The 17,368-nt window shown below is 42.0% G+C and overlaps 1 protein-coding gene across 6 annotated transcripts in view; it reads right to left on the bottom strand.

The window, feature by feature from the left end:
- ARHGAP28 (Rho GTPase activating protein 28) overlaps window positions 1–17,368 on the bottom strand; it is a 223,163-nt gene that overhangs the window by 32,111 nt on the left and 173,684 nt on the right. For all 6 annotated transcript variants that reach the window (XM_039218727.1, XM_039218725.1, XM_039218726.1 and 3 more), the window contains 4 exons: window positions 15,142–15,307; window positions 14,944–15,035; window positions 12,510–12,587; window positions 6,400–6,562 (listed from right to left, as the gene is read on the bottom strand). In XM_039218727.1, coding sequence (XP_039074658.1) covers window positions 6,400–6,562; window positions 12,510–12,587; window positions 14,944–15,035; window positions 15,142–15,307 — 499 coding nt within the window. The remainder of the gene's footprint in view (window positions 1–6,399; window positions 6,563–12,509; window positions 12,588–14,943; window positions 15,036–15,141; window positions 15,308–17,368) is intronic.

Below are 17,368 nucleotides of genomic sequence, written 5' to 3'. Positions count from 1 at the left end.
TCCTCTTTCACATCCCATAATGCCATTGTTGAGGCAGGTGGCCAGTGAGAGCCTCAAAATAATTCCAGATTTGTATAACATTTCTCTTTTCAAAGTATTTCCATTGGCGCTGCTTTATTGTATGCTATAAACAGAAGGCTTAAAAGCTCAAGTCAAGGGGCACCTGGGTGGCTCAGTCAGTTAAGTGTCCGACTTGGGCTCAGGTCATGATCTCAGTCGGTTAAGCATCTGACTTGGGCTCAGGTCATGATCTCACAGTTTGTGAGTTTGAGCCCCATGTCAGGCTCTGTGGTGACAGCTCAGGGCCTGGAGCCTGCTTCAGATTCTGTGTCTCCCTCTCTCTCTGCCCTCTCCAACACTCACACTCTGTCTCTCTCTCTCAAAAATAAATAAACATAGTGGGGGAGAGGGAGGGAGGCAAACCATGAGAGACTCTTGAATGCCGAGAACAAACTGAGGGCAGATGGGGTGGCGGGGAGGGGACGGGGGGTGATGGGCATGGAGGAGGGCACTTGTGGGGATGAGCACTGGGTGTTATATGGAAACCAACTTGACAATAAACTATTAAAAAAAAAAAGAAAAAAATAAACATTAAAAAAAAAGCTCAAGTCAATAGAAAATAAATCTTGTTTCCACATGATGAAGCAGCAAAGTATAATTATTAGAAGCATAGATTCTAGAACCAGGTTCAAATCCTGCATCTACTGCTTAGTCACTGAACGACCTTGGACAGGTTGTATAAGCCCTCACTGCTATTTTACCATCTATAAAATGGGAATAGTCGTACCTACCTCACTGGGTTGTTACAAAGAACAAATGAGTTAGTATGTATAGCGTTTGCATCATTGCCAGTACATGGTTACCTCTGCATGTGTCTGCTCTTTTTATTATGATTAGTGACATTTTTAGATCTTAAATGGACATTTAAAGAAGGTGACTACTGTTGGAGCTCCAGATTCCTGAGTATTTTATTCCGGGATAATGACAGAAGATGGCGCCAGAGGGCTGACATTTATACTTCCATATTTTGAAACGTTGGCTTTTTTTTCCTGTTTTAGGGAAAGAATTTTAGGGATTCCATCCACAACTGGATAATCCACAACCAGCTGTGCTGAAAATGTACAGTATATCAGAGCATTCCAGGCTTTGCTCTGTCTCTCTGTATTCTCTTCACAATGGCCTCTTGGTGGAGAGTTCCTGGAGGGAAGCATTATGTTCAAGCATCCCTGGAGAGTTTTCAAGTTGAAGGAAAATCTATTTATATTCAGTGGATGAAAGGCAGTCACCTGCCTGTAAAGCTCCTTAGCTTTACAGCAGTGGAAACACTCTTGTGACAAGCTAGTGGCTTAGAGGAGATGGTAAGCATCCTAGTTAGCAGTAGATGACTAATGTATATAATCATGTAACAGACAAACAGTTGGGAACATCATTGTAAGGCTGTATCATACTCTCAGGCATAATCCCCATGTGGATTTTTTAGAAATTTATGTCGAATTTGTAAACAAAAATGACGCAGGTTCAGGATGTTTTTGAAAATGGCCAATGTACGCTGATGGGAGCTTACCTGATTAACAGGAACTATCAGGAGCATATCTCAGTATAAAGCACTGAGTGCCACATAAGGCATTTTAATGCATAAACTGCAGGCTAATCTTCTAATGCAACCAGGAAAGCTCTTTGGCTGGTGGCGGGAGCAACAGGCAGAGCTGCAATTTCTGTATTTCTACTAATTTCAGAGCAATTATGAAAATACTTTTAAGACTAAAACTCTAAACTGGCAAATAGTCCATTTTCATTTTATTTAGATAACTTGCCCCTATGCCATTTCGTGGTTAACTGTTTTGTACTTAATTCATTTGCTGCACTCTGGTTAGGATTATTTTCTCAGAAAGTTATTAAGCTTTTCATGAAAGCAACTAACACTTGATGGATAAACTATTAGTCTTTTAATTTTATGGACATTTTTTGGGCCAAGTTTGGGAAGAGAAAGCGATTACACTCAAAGACAACATTCTCCAAACCCCCTTTCAGAGAATGAAGAATGGTAGCTTAAACACACGTATCCACAATTTCTTCCTTCAGAAAATCTTGTAATAGCTAGAGCTTACTCCAGGCAGCAAAAAGGCCATTTCCCCTGCTGGTAGGAGCCCAGAATTCTGGGCTTCCTGCGGGGTCGCCTGGTATCAAATCAATCACTGTAACATAGTATTTTTCAAATTCAAAGGCATACAAACAAACATGGACTCCTCTGTGAACTTTTTCAGGATATTTTCCAGATTTTCTTCCTTCAGTGAGGTGTATTGGCTGCAGTCAGACAGGGAACAATGCTGCTCAGGAAACTAGTGTGTTTGTATACCTTTCTTAAATAGGATTCTCTGACCAGGGCTGGCATAATTTCATAATACCAAGAAGCCACAAGCATAACAAAATCCTCTGTGGCACCAGCTTGTTTTGATTAAATTATTTAGTATATACACCAAAGATTACAGTAAAGCCAGTACTCCTGCAGCCCATTTTCCAGGAAAGCAAACTATACTAAAATCCTATGTTTTCAGGGCTTATAAACTGAAGGGAGGAAGTCCTGCTTCTGATATGGCTGACTAAGCTCCTTCCTGACCAACCCTCCTGAAGGGAACTATAAACTCTGGACAAAATAAAAATAAAAATATAAAAACAAAACAAAACAACTCCGTAGGTGGGAGAATTAATAAAAGCAGGCAGACTTAGAAGACTGGACACCTGGAAGGGCACAGGGAGAGTTTCTTGCCTTTCTAGTTTTTAGTCTGAGGTCAGGCTATAGTCAGTATTGTGTGAGGTAGCTAAAACTTCAAAAGAAAACTCTAGTCTTTCTGGCCTGAACAACTAAAAGACAGGATTCAAGATGCCTACAACCACTGGGAAGTTAGGGGCAAAGGCTCTGACTCTGGTATAAGTCTTGGCTGACCCACAAACCAGGCATGTGTGGAGTAGCACAGGCAAGGATTAAATAACTGGACCGACAGTTGAGCTGCTCTCCAAAAGACCACTGGCCATTTGAGTTCAATTTGAGTTCAAGTAAATTTTTGGCTTAAATACAAACAAACAAACAAATGACAAAAACCAAAACATAACTCCAAACCTCACTCTTTGGAGAAATTATGGAATGCAGAGTCTCCAAAACACAGTATTTACACTGTTCAGGATATAGTTTAAATGTACTTGACATACAAGAGCAATGTGTTCTCAAGGCAAAAGACAATCAACAGAGACCAACCTTGAGATGACTCACATCTGTGGGTATTAGCAGATAAGGATTCTGAAGCATCTATCATAACTAGGTTCAATGATGTGAAGGAAAATATTCTTATAATGAATGAAAGGATAGGCCATCTCAGCAAATAAATAGAAAATACTTAGGGATGCCTGGGTGGCTCAGTCAGTTGAGCATCCGACTTTGGCTCAGGTCATGATCTCACAGCTCGTGGGTTCGAGCCCCGAATTGGGCTCTGTGCTGACAGCTCAGAGCCTGGGGGCTGCTTCGGATTCTGTGCCTCCCTCTCTCTCTGCCCTTCCCCCAACTCACTATCTGTCTCTCTCTCCTTCAAAAATAAACATTAAAAAAAAAAAAGAAAATGCTTAAAAAGGTGGCAAGAATATGACAAAGGAGACAAAAATACACAATGAGGAAAAGATAAGCTCTTCAACAAATGGTGCTGGGATAACTGGGCAGCCACATAAAAAGAATGAAACTAGACCATTGCCTTATACTATATACAAAACTGAACTCAAAATGGATTAAAGACCTAAATGTGGGACCCAAGTCCATAAAACTTCTAGAAGAAAGCACATGCAGTTTAACATCAGCCACAGAAACACTTTTCTAGATATATCTCCCCAGGCAAGGGAAATGAAAAGCAAAATTAAACTATTGGGACTACACCAAAATAAAATGCCTCTGCACAGTGAAGGAAATCATCCAGAAAATAAAGAGGCAACTGACTGAATGGGAGAAGATATCTACTAATGATATATCTGATAAGGGGTTAGTATTCAAAATATATAAAAAACTTATATAACCCAACTTGCTCCAAACCTCAAATGATCTGATTAAAAAATGGGCAGAGAAACTGAAGAGTCATTTTCCCTAAGATGACATACAGATGGCCAACAGACATATGAAAAGGTGCTCAACAACAGTAATCATCAGGGAAATGCAATCAAAACCACAATGAGATATCACCCTACACCTGTCAGAATGACTAAAATAAAAAACATAAGAAATTACAAGTGTTGGCAAGGATATGGAGCAAAACGGACCTTCGTGCACTACTGGTGGGAATGCAAACTGGTACAGGCACTGTGGAAACCAGCATGGAGGGTCCTCAAAAAATTGAAAATAGAAATACCATATGACCCAGTAATTCAACTACTGGGTATTTACCCAAGGAAAATAAAAACACTAATCCAAAAAGATATGTGCACCCTTATGTTTACTACAACATTATTTACAACAGCCAACACAGGGAAGCAACCCCAGCATCCACTGAGGGATGAATGGATAAAGAAGATGTGGTGTGAAAAATAAAATATAATACAAAACAATAAAAGATGTGTGTGCATGTGTGTGTATATATACATTCGATATATACCATGTTTGTATGTATATACATACAATGGAATATTATTCAGCCATAAAAAAACCCAAAATCTTGCCATGTGCAACAACATGGATGGATCTAGAGGATATAATGCTAAGTGAAATAAAGTCAGAGAAAGACAAATGTCACATAATTTTACTCATGTGCAATTTAAGAAACAAAACAAATGAACAAAGAAAAAGAGAGACAAACAAAAAACCCAGACTCTTACAGAGAATAAACTGGTGGTTACCAGAGTGGGGTGGGCAGGGAAGGGGTGAAAAAGATAAAGGGGGTTAAGACTACACTTATCATGATGAGTGCTGAAAAATGTATGGAATTACTGAATATTTCTATTGTACACCTGAAACTAATATAACACTGTGTATTAATTATATTTCAGTTTTTGAAAATTACCAACTAGAAACTCTAGAACTGACAAAATACAAAAAAAGAATGACGCTAACTAGCTCTTCTCTCTTTCTTTGTGAACTTCTCTCATAAAACAAAACACTACCTCATACAAAAAAAAGAGATACTGGTCACAGATGGCATGTGAATTCAAGCTTAGAAAAAAAAATGTCTTGCCTATCATATGCTCTTCTCTGAAGACACAAAGGATTATTTTATGAATCTGGTTTACTTAAAATTTTTACAGACTTAAAACCTACTAACCTTAGGACAAGTTTTGTCATAAAACTTAGAACCTGACCATTATTTTCTTTCTGGTGGTTTTAAGGATCTTATCGTTCCGGTCAACCTGCAGAAAGCTGTAAACTGGCAGATATAGATATCATCTGTTAGGCCACACAGTGTTTTCACATCTGAATTCGTGGCTGATATTTTCAAATTAACAGTTTCCCCATTAGAGTGTGGATTTTGGCTCCCACTCCCGCATGGTAACCATTATCTAGAGCTGGGCAGTGGCCGACCTCTTTATATGGGGTGTGTCCTTTCTGTTTGTCCCTGGACCTTTTCGATCCATGTGGAACTGCCATTTATTTAAGGTTTGTACGTAGTTAGGCTTGTGACCCCCAAGTTCCTCGGTGAGCAGGCAAAGTGCCCAACATGTAGCTCCATTCTACTTTTCGAAATGCCTCTCTTGTCACATCTCTACAACAGTCAACCCTGAGGCTAACACCATGCCAAATTATTCCCTCACTGCCAAATACAACACACACTTTCCAGTTTCCATGCTCTTATCCAAGTTCCTCACTCAAGGCCTAATCTAGGGGACTGTAATTTTCAAAAACACCATGGTGATATTGTAATTTTCAGAGACAAAACACCTTCTGTGTAGCATATATTGTGTGTTACACATCATCAAACTTGGGGCCTTGGATTTAAAGAAGGGAGAGATCATCTATATTTGGAAGGACTATTACACACGAGGCACTATTCTAGATGCCTTCTTTCAATAACCACATCAACCCTGACAAGCAATTATTATACGGAATTTATACGTATAGCAATGAAGCTGAGAAAGGCTGCTTACACGGCTAACAGATGGCTGAGACGAATTCAAATCTCAAGAGCTTAGCCTTTGCAGCAATCTTCTCTTTTAACAATTATAAAGCCCTCTAAAATTTATCTACCAAACTTAATATATAAATATGAAGAGAGATGACTGTTTACCATTGAACTCAGTACTTCACCCAGCACTGCCAGGAAAGAGCAAATCTGTACACTTATGACCACATGTGATTACGCATCTTTCTTCTGCTGTGTGCCACATTATTGACCTGATATGCTAGTCCATTCACACTTAACTTCTTCCACCTACTTTCCAGTAGAGTGATGAAGGCAGGTATATATTCCACAGGGAAGAGAGAGGTGGGTAGTTCTCTGAAAAATGCCTTCAACATTACTGCAGCTTCTCTGTGGCACATTCTGTCCCATTTAAATTTATCAGCAGTAAACTTGGCATCCAGTTCTTCACGGTATTGCTGAAAATCAAGAAAAACAATCAACATTCAAGGCATTTTTGACCATCTGATCTCCTTTTCCTTTATAAAAACTGTCATTATATAAATTATTTTTGTAAATAGGTTGAAAAGCCAATATCTACAAAGCCTTACTTTTTCAACATAATTAAAGACCTGAAATAGCTATTTCTGAATGAATTCTTCTAAAACCTTTTAAGAACAATGTTGATGTGGGGCGCCTGGGTGGCTCAGTCGGTTAAGTGTGCAACTTCGGGTCAGGTCACGATTTCACGGTTTGTGGGTTTGAGCCCTGTGTCAGGCTCTGAGCTATCAGCACAGGAACCTGCTTTGAATTCTGTGTCTACCTCTCTCTCTGCCCTTCCTTCACTCTTCTCTCTCTCTCTCTCTCTCAGAAATAAACAAACATTTAAAAAAAAAAGAATAATGTTAATCTTGGGGCACTTGGGTGGCTCAGTCGGTGAAGAATCTCACTCTTGATTTCAGCTCAGGTCATGATCTCATGGTTCATGAGATAGAGCCCCTGGTTGGGCTCTGTGCTGACAGTGCAGAGCCTGCTTGGGATTCTCTCTCTCCCCTGTCTCTGCCCATCCCCATGCGCTCGTATGTGTGTGCACGGTCTCTCCCTCACTCTCTCTCAAAACAAATAAACTTAAAAAAATGAATAATGTTAGTCTTGAAGTAATTTACTAATTCTGCAGAAATATAACCTTTTTTACTCAGGGCAGAGTTTTTTGTTTCTGTGATTTTGGCAGAAAATCACCTATCCCCACAGGACAAATGTACTGATTTGACAAAAGTCTTCACTCCCCCCACCCCCCCTTTTTTTTTTTTTCATAATCTCTTCTTTCTGTCATCCTGTCATCTACTTCTAAATTAGAACAAGAATGTATGCCTCTCAGCTAGTTCTCATACAGAATGAAAAATGTCCCCATAAAGGAACTCTGACCTCACTGCAACATGAAGATCAATGACATCTCCCAGAGCAGTTAGAGCCAAGTGTTAAGCCATGCCCTGCACATGCTTGCACGCCTGCCCAGTCCTTCTTAAGGCTTGGAGCTCTGTGTAAACACTTGAAAAAAAAAGTCACGAAGCCTCCCTACGTTTTTGTTGGGTTATACATTTTTCTTATTGATGCCTTTGATTATCAGTGCCACCATTCTCCATGATTCTTTTTCAAAGTCAAACTCATTTCCTACTGGCCCCTTGGACTACAGACAGAGTTTGCCTATTAACACCAGGGCGCTGTGGTCAGTTCCCCAACTGACACTACTCCAAAGAGAGAGAACTCTGGAAACCCTCAGTTTCTTTGATGCCTCTGCTTTATTTATTGAGTGCTCTGAGCCAGACACAGCCAGAGTCGGTCTGCGCGTCCGACCTTTCCCTACCAAGCTGCTGCTTGCTAACCAGCTCAGACACTAACGCTCTCATGGCTCCCTGAGTTCGCAACCCTGGGGACACTCTGGCAGGACATGTTCCTTACAGAGACAGACATCATTCCAAGCCACCCTCTAGCCCTTCCTAATGACAGCAAAAGGAGATTTTTTTTCTTGTCCTTGAGAAGCTCTCAATCTAATAGGAAAAATAGAGCAAATGAAGCAATGCTTTGCTGATAAATAGACTTCAGTAAAGCACTGAATACACAAAGAAAGCCCTTCCTAGAAGAGATGTAGAGAACAGACTGGGCTCTGATAAGAGAAGGACACATGAGATCCACTCTCTGCCTTTAGGCGTCCTGTGGTCCACTGAGTGGGGCCGTCTTGTGAACTCACAATGTAACTCAGAGCACATACTGGATGCACTGCAGCCATGAAAAAGGAGAATCCAACTCTGTTCAGGCCGTGTCTTGAGTCTGTGAGGAGCTTGTCCAGGGAAGAGAAAACAGAAGGGTACTCCAGGCAACAGAAAGCGCTCCAGCAGTGGTTCACACGCAAGGAGACCCACCGTGTCTGGGGAGCTCCGATTAGTTCAGTGTTGTTGAAGCATCACAGGCAAGAAGGAGACAGAGAGAGTGGAGGCTGGGGCACAATCCAGAGCCGACCCTCAGGGGGACTGGATTTAATTCCGTGGGCCAGGAGGCAACAAGGAACATGTCTGAGCAAGAGAACAACAAGGTGAGATTTATCTTTTCTGACAACCAGATGGGAAAGCGATTTGAAGGAGAACAGAGCTTGGTGCTGACTGGGGAACGGACTAGAAGCAAGGAGACTCACTACTGGGCCATGGCACCATTTCTGAAAAATGGAGGTCTAACCTGGATAAGCAGCTAGAAGACAGAAAGGATAGGCGGCACTGAAGAAATGCCTGTGAGAGAAAATTCTCAAGAATCAGTGACGGGTTATTCAGGAGACTTAACAGTCCAAGATGACTCTGATTGCTATCCCACATCACAGGTAGACGGAGGTGCTGTGACAGGGAAGGCAGCAAATGTCTTCCATCCATTGCCTGTCGCCACCACCACACAAAGCAAAGGAGAGACAGATTTCAAGGAGACCAGAAGCACCAGCGAGAGCAGAATAATTCAAATTCGTCTCCCACATCCCTCTGCTATAGGAAGCTGTCTGAAACGTAACGTGACTACCATTCTAACCTGTCAGCTGTTCCCTGTAGCTTAAGAGGCAATGTGGCTCCAGCACGAAGAACAGGCTCTATGACCAGACCCTTTAGGTTATCATCCCAATTCTACAACTGACTAGTTCTAAGGTCTGTCCCCCACATTTCTCACTGTGTTATAGAGATACCAAAATGACTTCATAGAGATTAAGTCAGATCATACAATGTAAAGCTCAGGGGAGAGAGCTCGCCACATAATAAACGCTCAATAAATACTGGCTGCTCATAACACCCCCCTCCTCTTGGTCTGTAATAACCTTTAGTGTTATTACTATGGGGAATCCATGCATATGCAGTTGTTTGCGTCATAGTATCTCTTCCTCTTGTTTGGATGGCCAGTATAAACAAAACAGAGAAAGAATGTCCTCTCGTCCTTTTGACTAAAGCAAACCGAGGGACAGAGGGGCAGAGCTGACATTTCCACCAAGGTGTTAAATATGAAGCCGTATAAACCAGGCATTGGATTTAGTTTGCCAAGGACAGGAGGCATATAAAGTTTAAAGAAGTCATGTTTTCTGTCCAGTGTTAATGAGAACACTAGGCAGGGGTCAGATGCCACGTCCTTAAATCTGCTCTGGGCAAATATACAATCTGCTTCCATTTCGGAGGCAGTTTTATGAAAATGCAAATGACCCACCTTTGGCTTCAAAAACCAGCTCAGGAAGGGAAACTAGCAGACCAGGTAACATAATTATGAAACACTGAAAGCAGCTAGTCGCAAAAAAAGAGAACTTCGCATGTCAAACAGTCTGCCTTCTTCCATAAAATGTATTCCCCAGTGTTTGGCTCAAATTTCTGTCATTTTTGGAAGAGAAAATCATTGGAAACACCAAAGCATTAAATTGGTTCCAAATGAGCTGAGGCCTCAAATACAGGAATGGGCTCCACTGCTGTGTTCCCTGTGCGGTCAGAGCTAGCAGCTTCCCCCCAGGGCTGCATCCCTGTTCATCTCACCAGGCCCTGAAAGTAAAAACCTGGGCCTGGATTGTTCATAATGATACATTAGTGTTAGCGTCATCCATTTGGCACAATTCAAGGATAATTATAATGGTTAAATTTTTTAACTGTCTTTCCCCAAGCACATTCCTAGAAAAATAGTCTAACAGATGAATTTACAAAAGTAGTTTAAAGCCTGAACAAAGGAGAGAAATAAAGACCCCTTTAATATATCAAGTTACAATGTCTTTCTAACTACGATATTCCCTGGTTTCTGTTCACTGGCCCAGACTTCTTTCACATTGGTTTTTCTGGAGCTCAAACCATGAAAACATCTGGATTACATTTTCAGACTAATAAGAGCTGGAATAAATAGGCTGAAACTACATAAAACCGATTAGGGGAGAAAAGGGACTTTTCCCTAACTGTGGTTCAGGAATGCATGTGCCTATAAGAATACTCTTGAAGGGATTATTAGCCTCTGGTAAGCTAGTCAAAGATTAGCTAAAGAAAAGTAACTTGTGCTATGGGCTTAAACTTGTGCACACAACAGATGTTGTGTACGGTCGACTCCTTTTGATTATTTTGAAAAAAGAGAGTTTTAAATCATTTCCATTATGTTTTACACACACACATACGCAGGCCAGGAAGAATGTGCAGATGCAGATTCCCAATTATGGAAAAGGTTTAGGGGAATGAAGTCTAATTCTGTCTAGGAAATTTGTTTCCCTGACTTCACTTTGGTTCTCTGACCCTACAGATACAACACTTTCATTCTCTGATTCAGGGTACATATAACAACCATACCCCTGAGAACCTGAGACAAAAAGTAGACTCAATTTAGGAAGAATAAACCTTGGGGCACCTGGGTGGCTCAGTTGGTTAAGTGTCCGGCTCTTGATTTTAGCCCAGGTCGTGATCTCACAGTTTGCAAGACTGAGCCCCTTGTCAGGCTCTGCGCTGACAGCACAGAGCCTGCTTGGGACTCTCAATCTCTCTCTGCCCCTCCCCTGCTTGTGTTCTGTCTCTCCCTCTCTCAAAATAAATAAAAATTAAAAAAAAAAGAAAGAAAGAATAAATCTTGAGGAGCCATTAGGATTTTTCTTGCCTTTCAAATGACCTTGTGCCAGCACTTAGCACCCTCCATTCCCAGGGGGTCACATAGTGTACTGCTCAGATCTCCCTTGCAAAACAAGCTATCTGCATAAAATAATGCAGGTGACTCCCAGCCAGCCGATCCCCCTCCCCTGCCCCTGCAGTAAACACCAGCTCTTCTGCCTCACCCCTTCCTCACAGGAAGCCTGGCGGCGACCAAGTGTGGTGTGGGAGCTGGCACCTGGCCCCTCGGCCAGGTGGGGCGACAGGGAAGGACAGCATCAGCCCTGCAGCTGGTCTGAAGCGCAGCCTGCCCATCCCTGCAGCAGCTCTACGTGCAGGGAACCCTCTTCCACTCCTGACTCCGTCTCAGTATCTCCCAACAGACACAACTGGTTTACTTTCAGTTTCCACTGACAAAAACAGCTCATGGCACCTCTAAATAAAAACTCTGATGTCTCTGATACAAATAGGATTGACCAAAACACATGCTAAAGTGAATTAATGAAGAGATACTCTTCCACATCTACATGCTGCAACCAAGTTAACTTTTCCCTCATCTTGAGGCTTTCTTACTCAAGGACTGATTGTTTAAAACTGCTCAGGTTCTCACGGCCAGGGAACGGTCTGAGAAGAGTGGGACTCCTTCTTGTGATGCACCCCCGCCAACAGACCAAGTGGAAGGGCTTACTGGAAATTTATAAGAAAGTTTTTCAGTGATTCTCTCCTTCCGGCACTGTACAGTTGGCCACCATATAGAAGTAAGAAAGCAAAGCCAAAGGATCACACTCCCCGCGTGGTTCTGTATGTAGAAATTCACATAACCTTGAATGGAACTGGGCTGAGTGACTATCCCAGTGGTGAGCACTATTCCTACACATTCTTATAAGGACGTCCATGAAAAGCCGAAGAATGTTTCTCAGTTCAAAGCAACTGACAATGGAAACAGGGCTCATGTAACGTTGGGTTGGTGAATTCCATGACTGAGAGGAACACAGCCAACTAAAATGTTTAACCCAGAAAACAATGCTGGGACAGTTCAACTTTTCCAAACTAAAGAAAGATAAGTGGCAGTTTTTGATGGTGAATTGGTATGTTGTTTCGCTGTTGTTGGTTTTTTATTGTTGTTGTTTTAATTTAAAAGGATATACATTTAATTATAGATATCCAGGAACATGAGATAGGACCAAGTGGTCCTACTGTCAACAGCAACGACAACAACAACAACGGACTTGCTCCCTAGGGCCTGTCTGAACCAGGTCCAGTTGGCTTAGATCTCTAACGAGAAAGAGAAAATCTTCAGTACCTTGACTTTGGCAGTGCATCCGGAAAGTCGAAAAATTCCTTCAGATTCCAGGCCTGATTCCTCGACTTTCTCAAAAAACTAGAAAACAATGATAAGTTATAAAAATAAATACCTCCATATAATTATAAACATCTGAAATAATAATGATGGTGACAACAATCAATAAATTACCATGCATGTATATGTGGCTCATACTTGAATGCTTTGTTCATTGTTTACAACCGACTCTGAAGTCAACAGTGGCCTCCAACTTGCAAATGAAGTGGAGAGTGAGAACCTCCTGTGGCTTTCCCAAAACCAACCTCAAGAGTAATGGCACTGTCTCTCAAGCCTGTGCTGCTGACCACTAAAGTACGAGGCCACTTGCCCAATTTAAGATCTAACTGCTCTCTCTTTCTGCAGGTGCACCAATGGGAAAGATTCTAAATTTGCTATTATTAGATGCAAACCACTTTAGCTGAGAGACTATAGGAATCCTACCGATATGACCAAGGAGGTAGAAACTGTAAACGTTTACACCTCTCATGAGTACCCATGGCGATGATGATGATGATGATGACGATGTTGTGAAAGTAGTAATAATACCTAACATTTATTGTGCACTTAACTGTGTCAGATACCCCATTCTCAGCACTTCGCATCTATTAGCCCATGTAATCCTCACACTGATCCTATGAGGCAGGTGCTAACCATACCTCATCTGACTGCTGAGGAGACTAAGGCGTGGAAAGGGTAAATAACTCGCCCATGTTCACACAGCAGAAGGAGGACCCAGAGTCTCTGCTATTTTCCCTTCAAGAAATGATGGTGCCTGGAACTAAGGTAGTTCTCATAGGATATGGAGAGAAATGGATATTTAGGCCAAAGAAATACGTCCATAAAAAAGACGCTCCTGTAGGAGTAGACGAATAATACCTATAGCTGTCTTCAATGAGGAACTCTTGACCACAAGGGGAGTAATAGCTAACATTTATTGAGTTGCTAACATGACATAAATCAAAATTGAGTTGAAGTAGCATTTATTATGTACCTTCCATTTGCTAAGTTTTGTGCTAGGTTTTTGCATCTACACAATAATATAAATTCATGTGTTGAATCTTCGCAGTCTTAGATTTTTTATGTATTGTTTTCAAATTGTGTCCTTTACACAGAGGACAGAGGTCATAACTCTAGTTCTAATTCAAGGAAGGAAAGAAAAATCTTAGTGTCACCATGGACTTCGGCTGTGGGAGTACACTGTGCTCCCTCTCGCCCTTCCTCCTTGCTGGCTGCATGTTCAAGGGTAAGGTATCTCCTCCTTCTGTGCCTCGGTGGCCTCAGCAGTAGAAGGGAGAAGAAACACAATCCCCTCTGGCTGCTTGCTGCTTGCTGCTGACTCCCCGTGCTAGGATATGGATGGCACCCAGGCAGGGGAGGCGCCCTACAAAGCTCCTGTGCACACTGGTGTGTCGCCAGCACCCTTTAGCTCTCCCGTCGCATCCCCCTTCTCCATCAGCAGCAATGAGTCACCTGACTTCAGGAGTAGCTCAATCTGAGGCATTGACAACAAAGTTCAGACAGTACACAATAAAAGGTCATAGCATTGTTATGGTGAATAAAATAAGTATATGTTTCCTCAGTCAATTATTTTACTATGCTACTTATAAACTCAATCTAAAATGCAACAAGACTTGTGTTTAGGGCTTGGAATTTTAAATGTGCCACTGGATGTCACTGTTGAATAGATGCATACTTGGGTAAACCAATGTAAGTTGTCAGCTATAGAACAACATATGGCTTAAAATCAAACCAACTATTGGGCAATTATGGTCCCAGAGATATTGGCAGATGACAGTTCAGATAATATTATTTTTCAAAACTCCCTTCTACCAAACTTCTTTGTTGTCTAAATATACCCTATCTTCCTAGTCATACCTGAAAAACCACCAGGAAAGCTGATTTTTAGGCTTTATTAAGTTTTGGTTGGCGAATTCATTTAAATGATTACATATACATATTTAAAAACACCCACCCTGTGAGACAGCTCAGCAAATACTTGTATAATTAGTAAATGTATAGCTGATAATTAATGGTCAACTTGTATTCCAGAGAGAATAATTAAATACTAACATACAACATAGACACGTAATCTTTAGAAACTACTGGAGAAGACATAACACAAGGAAGCCATGTAGAGAGCATCTGTGTCTGTCGCCCAATGCTTTACGGTCAGACAGTATCACAGGCTCCACAAGTTCACAGCAAGGCAAACTGGACCCAGCGCTGTGGGGATGCTATGCAGATGCATAAGGAACGCTGAAAATCACCAAGGGCCTGAGGCCTAAGAGGGCTTCAGTGTCTCTAAATCTAAAAGAGAATTCACCAGTGGGCTTATAGGTACCAAACTGCCCACATGAGGCTCTATCCTTTCCCCATTCATTTACAGTTCACTCACTTTTTGCAAAACGAGCGGGACCTTCACTCCAGGGTCCTTCTTTCGGTCGTTGTCCAACAGGACTGTGAGCGGAACTCCAAATATCCCATTGTCTTCGTTGTAAAATGGGCAAGAAAGAAAGGAAAAAAGAATCAGAAAAGCGCTATCTTACTCCAGTGTGCCAAAGCATTAAAATCAGAAGAAACCGGTCTCAACTACCTCGTCCTTTAACTCTCTCAGTTTTGTTTCTTTTCAGTTGGATTCCAAAGGCATCAAAAAAGGCAGTCAGTTCGATCAGAGACAGATGACGGATCTTCTTCATATCTTCGGCAGACAGGTCTCCTGCCTCAGTTAGGCCGAATCTGGTTTTCTGGACAATTAGTTTCTAGAATACACATGGAGGATATTTATTTTTTATGGCAAAGCAAAAGTATTACCCCTTCATCCAAACACCGCCTGGACATCCTAAATCTGTAGAGCAAACATGCTATTTGTAAGAAATCTGTGAGGAGCAAGCTGCATCACAGAAGATTATGAATGGTGTTTAGAACGTCTGCAGAACGCTCCTGTGCTTCGTTAGGAATAAAGCCATGGGCTGAAGTGTACTATATAGCCTTGTCATCACAGCCATGAAAACTGGTTTCTCAAATAGACATCCTGTGTCGTGACCTGACGTCCCAGGCAAGACGGGGAATGTACCTACCATGGGCACATATGACCCAGGCACATAAGGCACAACAGCTAAGAGCGCCCAGTAGAACTTTTGACATATTTTTGGGGGTGGGGGGGCCATCAGTCCTTCCATCCGGTGCTACCTATGCTCTTCTGCAAACCCTAAAAGACAAAGGAGTCTCCCTACTGAATCTCACTGCATATGCCTGCTGAGACAGCAGTTACTCTACCTGGAAAATCAAATGGAGAGGACTCCAAATGTTCCTAACAAGGGAAAATACATCGAAAGTGCCAAATAATCATCCTATTGGTTTTGAGACAATGATATTGCTATATTCTCCCTTTCCGCAATACGAAACAGTAAAATGACAACAAAAAGTCTTCGACAGTCCAGAAATACTCTGAAGACTCTAATAAGATCTTTTAAGGGAGAGATTGTTCTCCTATAATAGCCACAAGCATGCTTTGCTCTCAAAAAAACCTGCTATTGAAAAAAAAATGCTAAAGTAGAAAAATCCCAGTTATTTGAATTACAAGGCTTTGCACATGCTCCATAGGGACTCCCTCAAATAGAGCTTTCTTGAGGTTTTGAAACCAGCCACTCAGACATTCACTCGTTCATTCAGTTAACAATTGTTCTGTGGAACCTCAAGTATTTTAAAATTAAAACAACAAAATGCAGAATGTGGTTTGGGGCAACTTTGTCTTATAAAGCTTGGCTGTTTTACCCTCTTTCTGAGACCAAGGCCCCACAGAAGGGTAATAGACAGCAACAACAATAGAGACCAGAACTGCAATTATTCATGGAGTGACCACTTGCTAAATCCCATGCAAAGTTCTTCATTGGAAACTGACCTGCACCCCAGATGACCCAAATCTCAGAAGCAGACAGACAGCCTGGATGAGGGAACTGGGGGCCAGCATCCTCTCCTGGATGATCCTCGAAAGATTAGGAGGGCCTCCCGGAAACCAGAGTTCCACTGGATTTCCTTTTTGCCCCGGAATACTCCTGTGCCCTCGAACATGGAAACTGCTTAGGGACCAGGAGGAGTTTTGGAGTCAGACATACGTAGGTTTAAATCCTCTTTCTATTTCCTACTTATTGAGAGGGGCTTTGGATATACTACTTAACTTCTTTGGGCCTCAGTTTTCTTTTTTCCTTTTTAACATTTATTCATTTTTGAGAGACAGAGAGAGACAGTGTGAGTGGGGGAGAGGCAGAGAGAGGAAGACACAGAATCTGAAGCAGGCTCCAGGCTCTGAGCTGTCAGGACAGAGCTCGACACGGGCCTTAAACTCAAGGACCGTGAGATCATGACCTGAGCTGAAGTCAGATTATTATTAATCGACTGAACCACCCAGGTGCCCCATGGGCTTCAGTCTTCTCAGCTGTAAAATGGGAGCAGTCCAGGATGATTACAATGAGGATACCTAATACACCATCAGGCTACTAGAGGGCACTCAGCGAGCCTTTCAGTTCTTGCCCTGCCCTCTTGCTCTCCTCCATCATGGGGTAGTTGTCTGGGAATGGCCCAGGCTGCCTAGGCAAAGGCTCTGCCAGTTTTTATGTGACCCATTCCCTTAGCCCTGAAACTGCCTGAGCCCTGCTCATCATGCCTCCAGCTCTGATCACCACAGAATATTCAGGGCTCTACATCATGAACGTTTCACAAATCCATTTATTGAATAGCCAATAGATCACTGTAACATAGCTGTGGTAGTGGGCTTTCAGGATAGAACATCCTGGACACACACACACACACACTGAGGCTTT

This window comes from Hyaena hyaena, unplaced genomic scaffold (genome assembly GCF_003009895.1).
Source record: "Hyaena hyaena isolate Hyena2069 unplaced genomic scaffold, ASM300989v1 scaffold_777, whole genome shotgun sequence".
Lineage (NCBI taxonomy): Eukaryota > Metazoa > Chordata > Mammalia > Carnivora > Hyaenidae > Hyaena > Hyaena hyaena.
The sequence above is the reverse complement of the archived record's forward strand: the minus strand, read 5'-3'. Positions and strand labels throughout refer to the sequence as shown.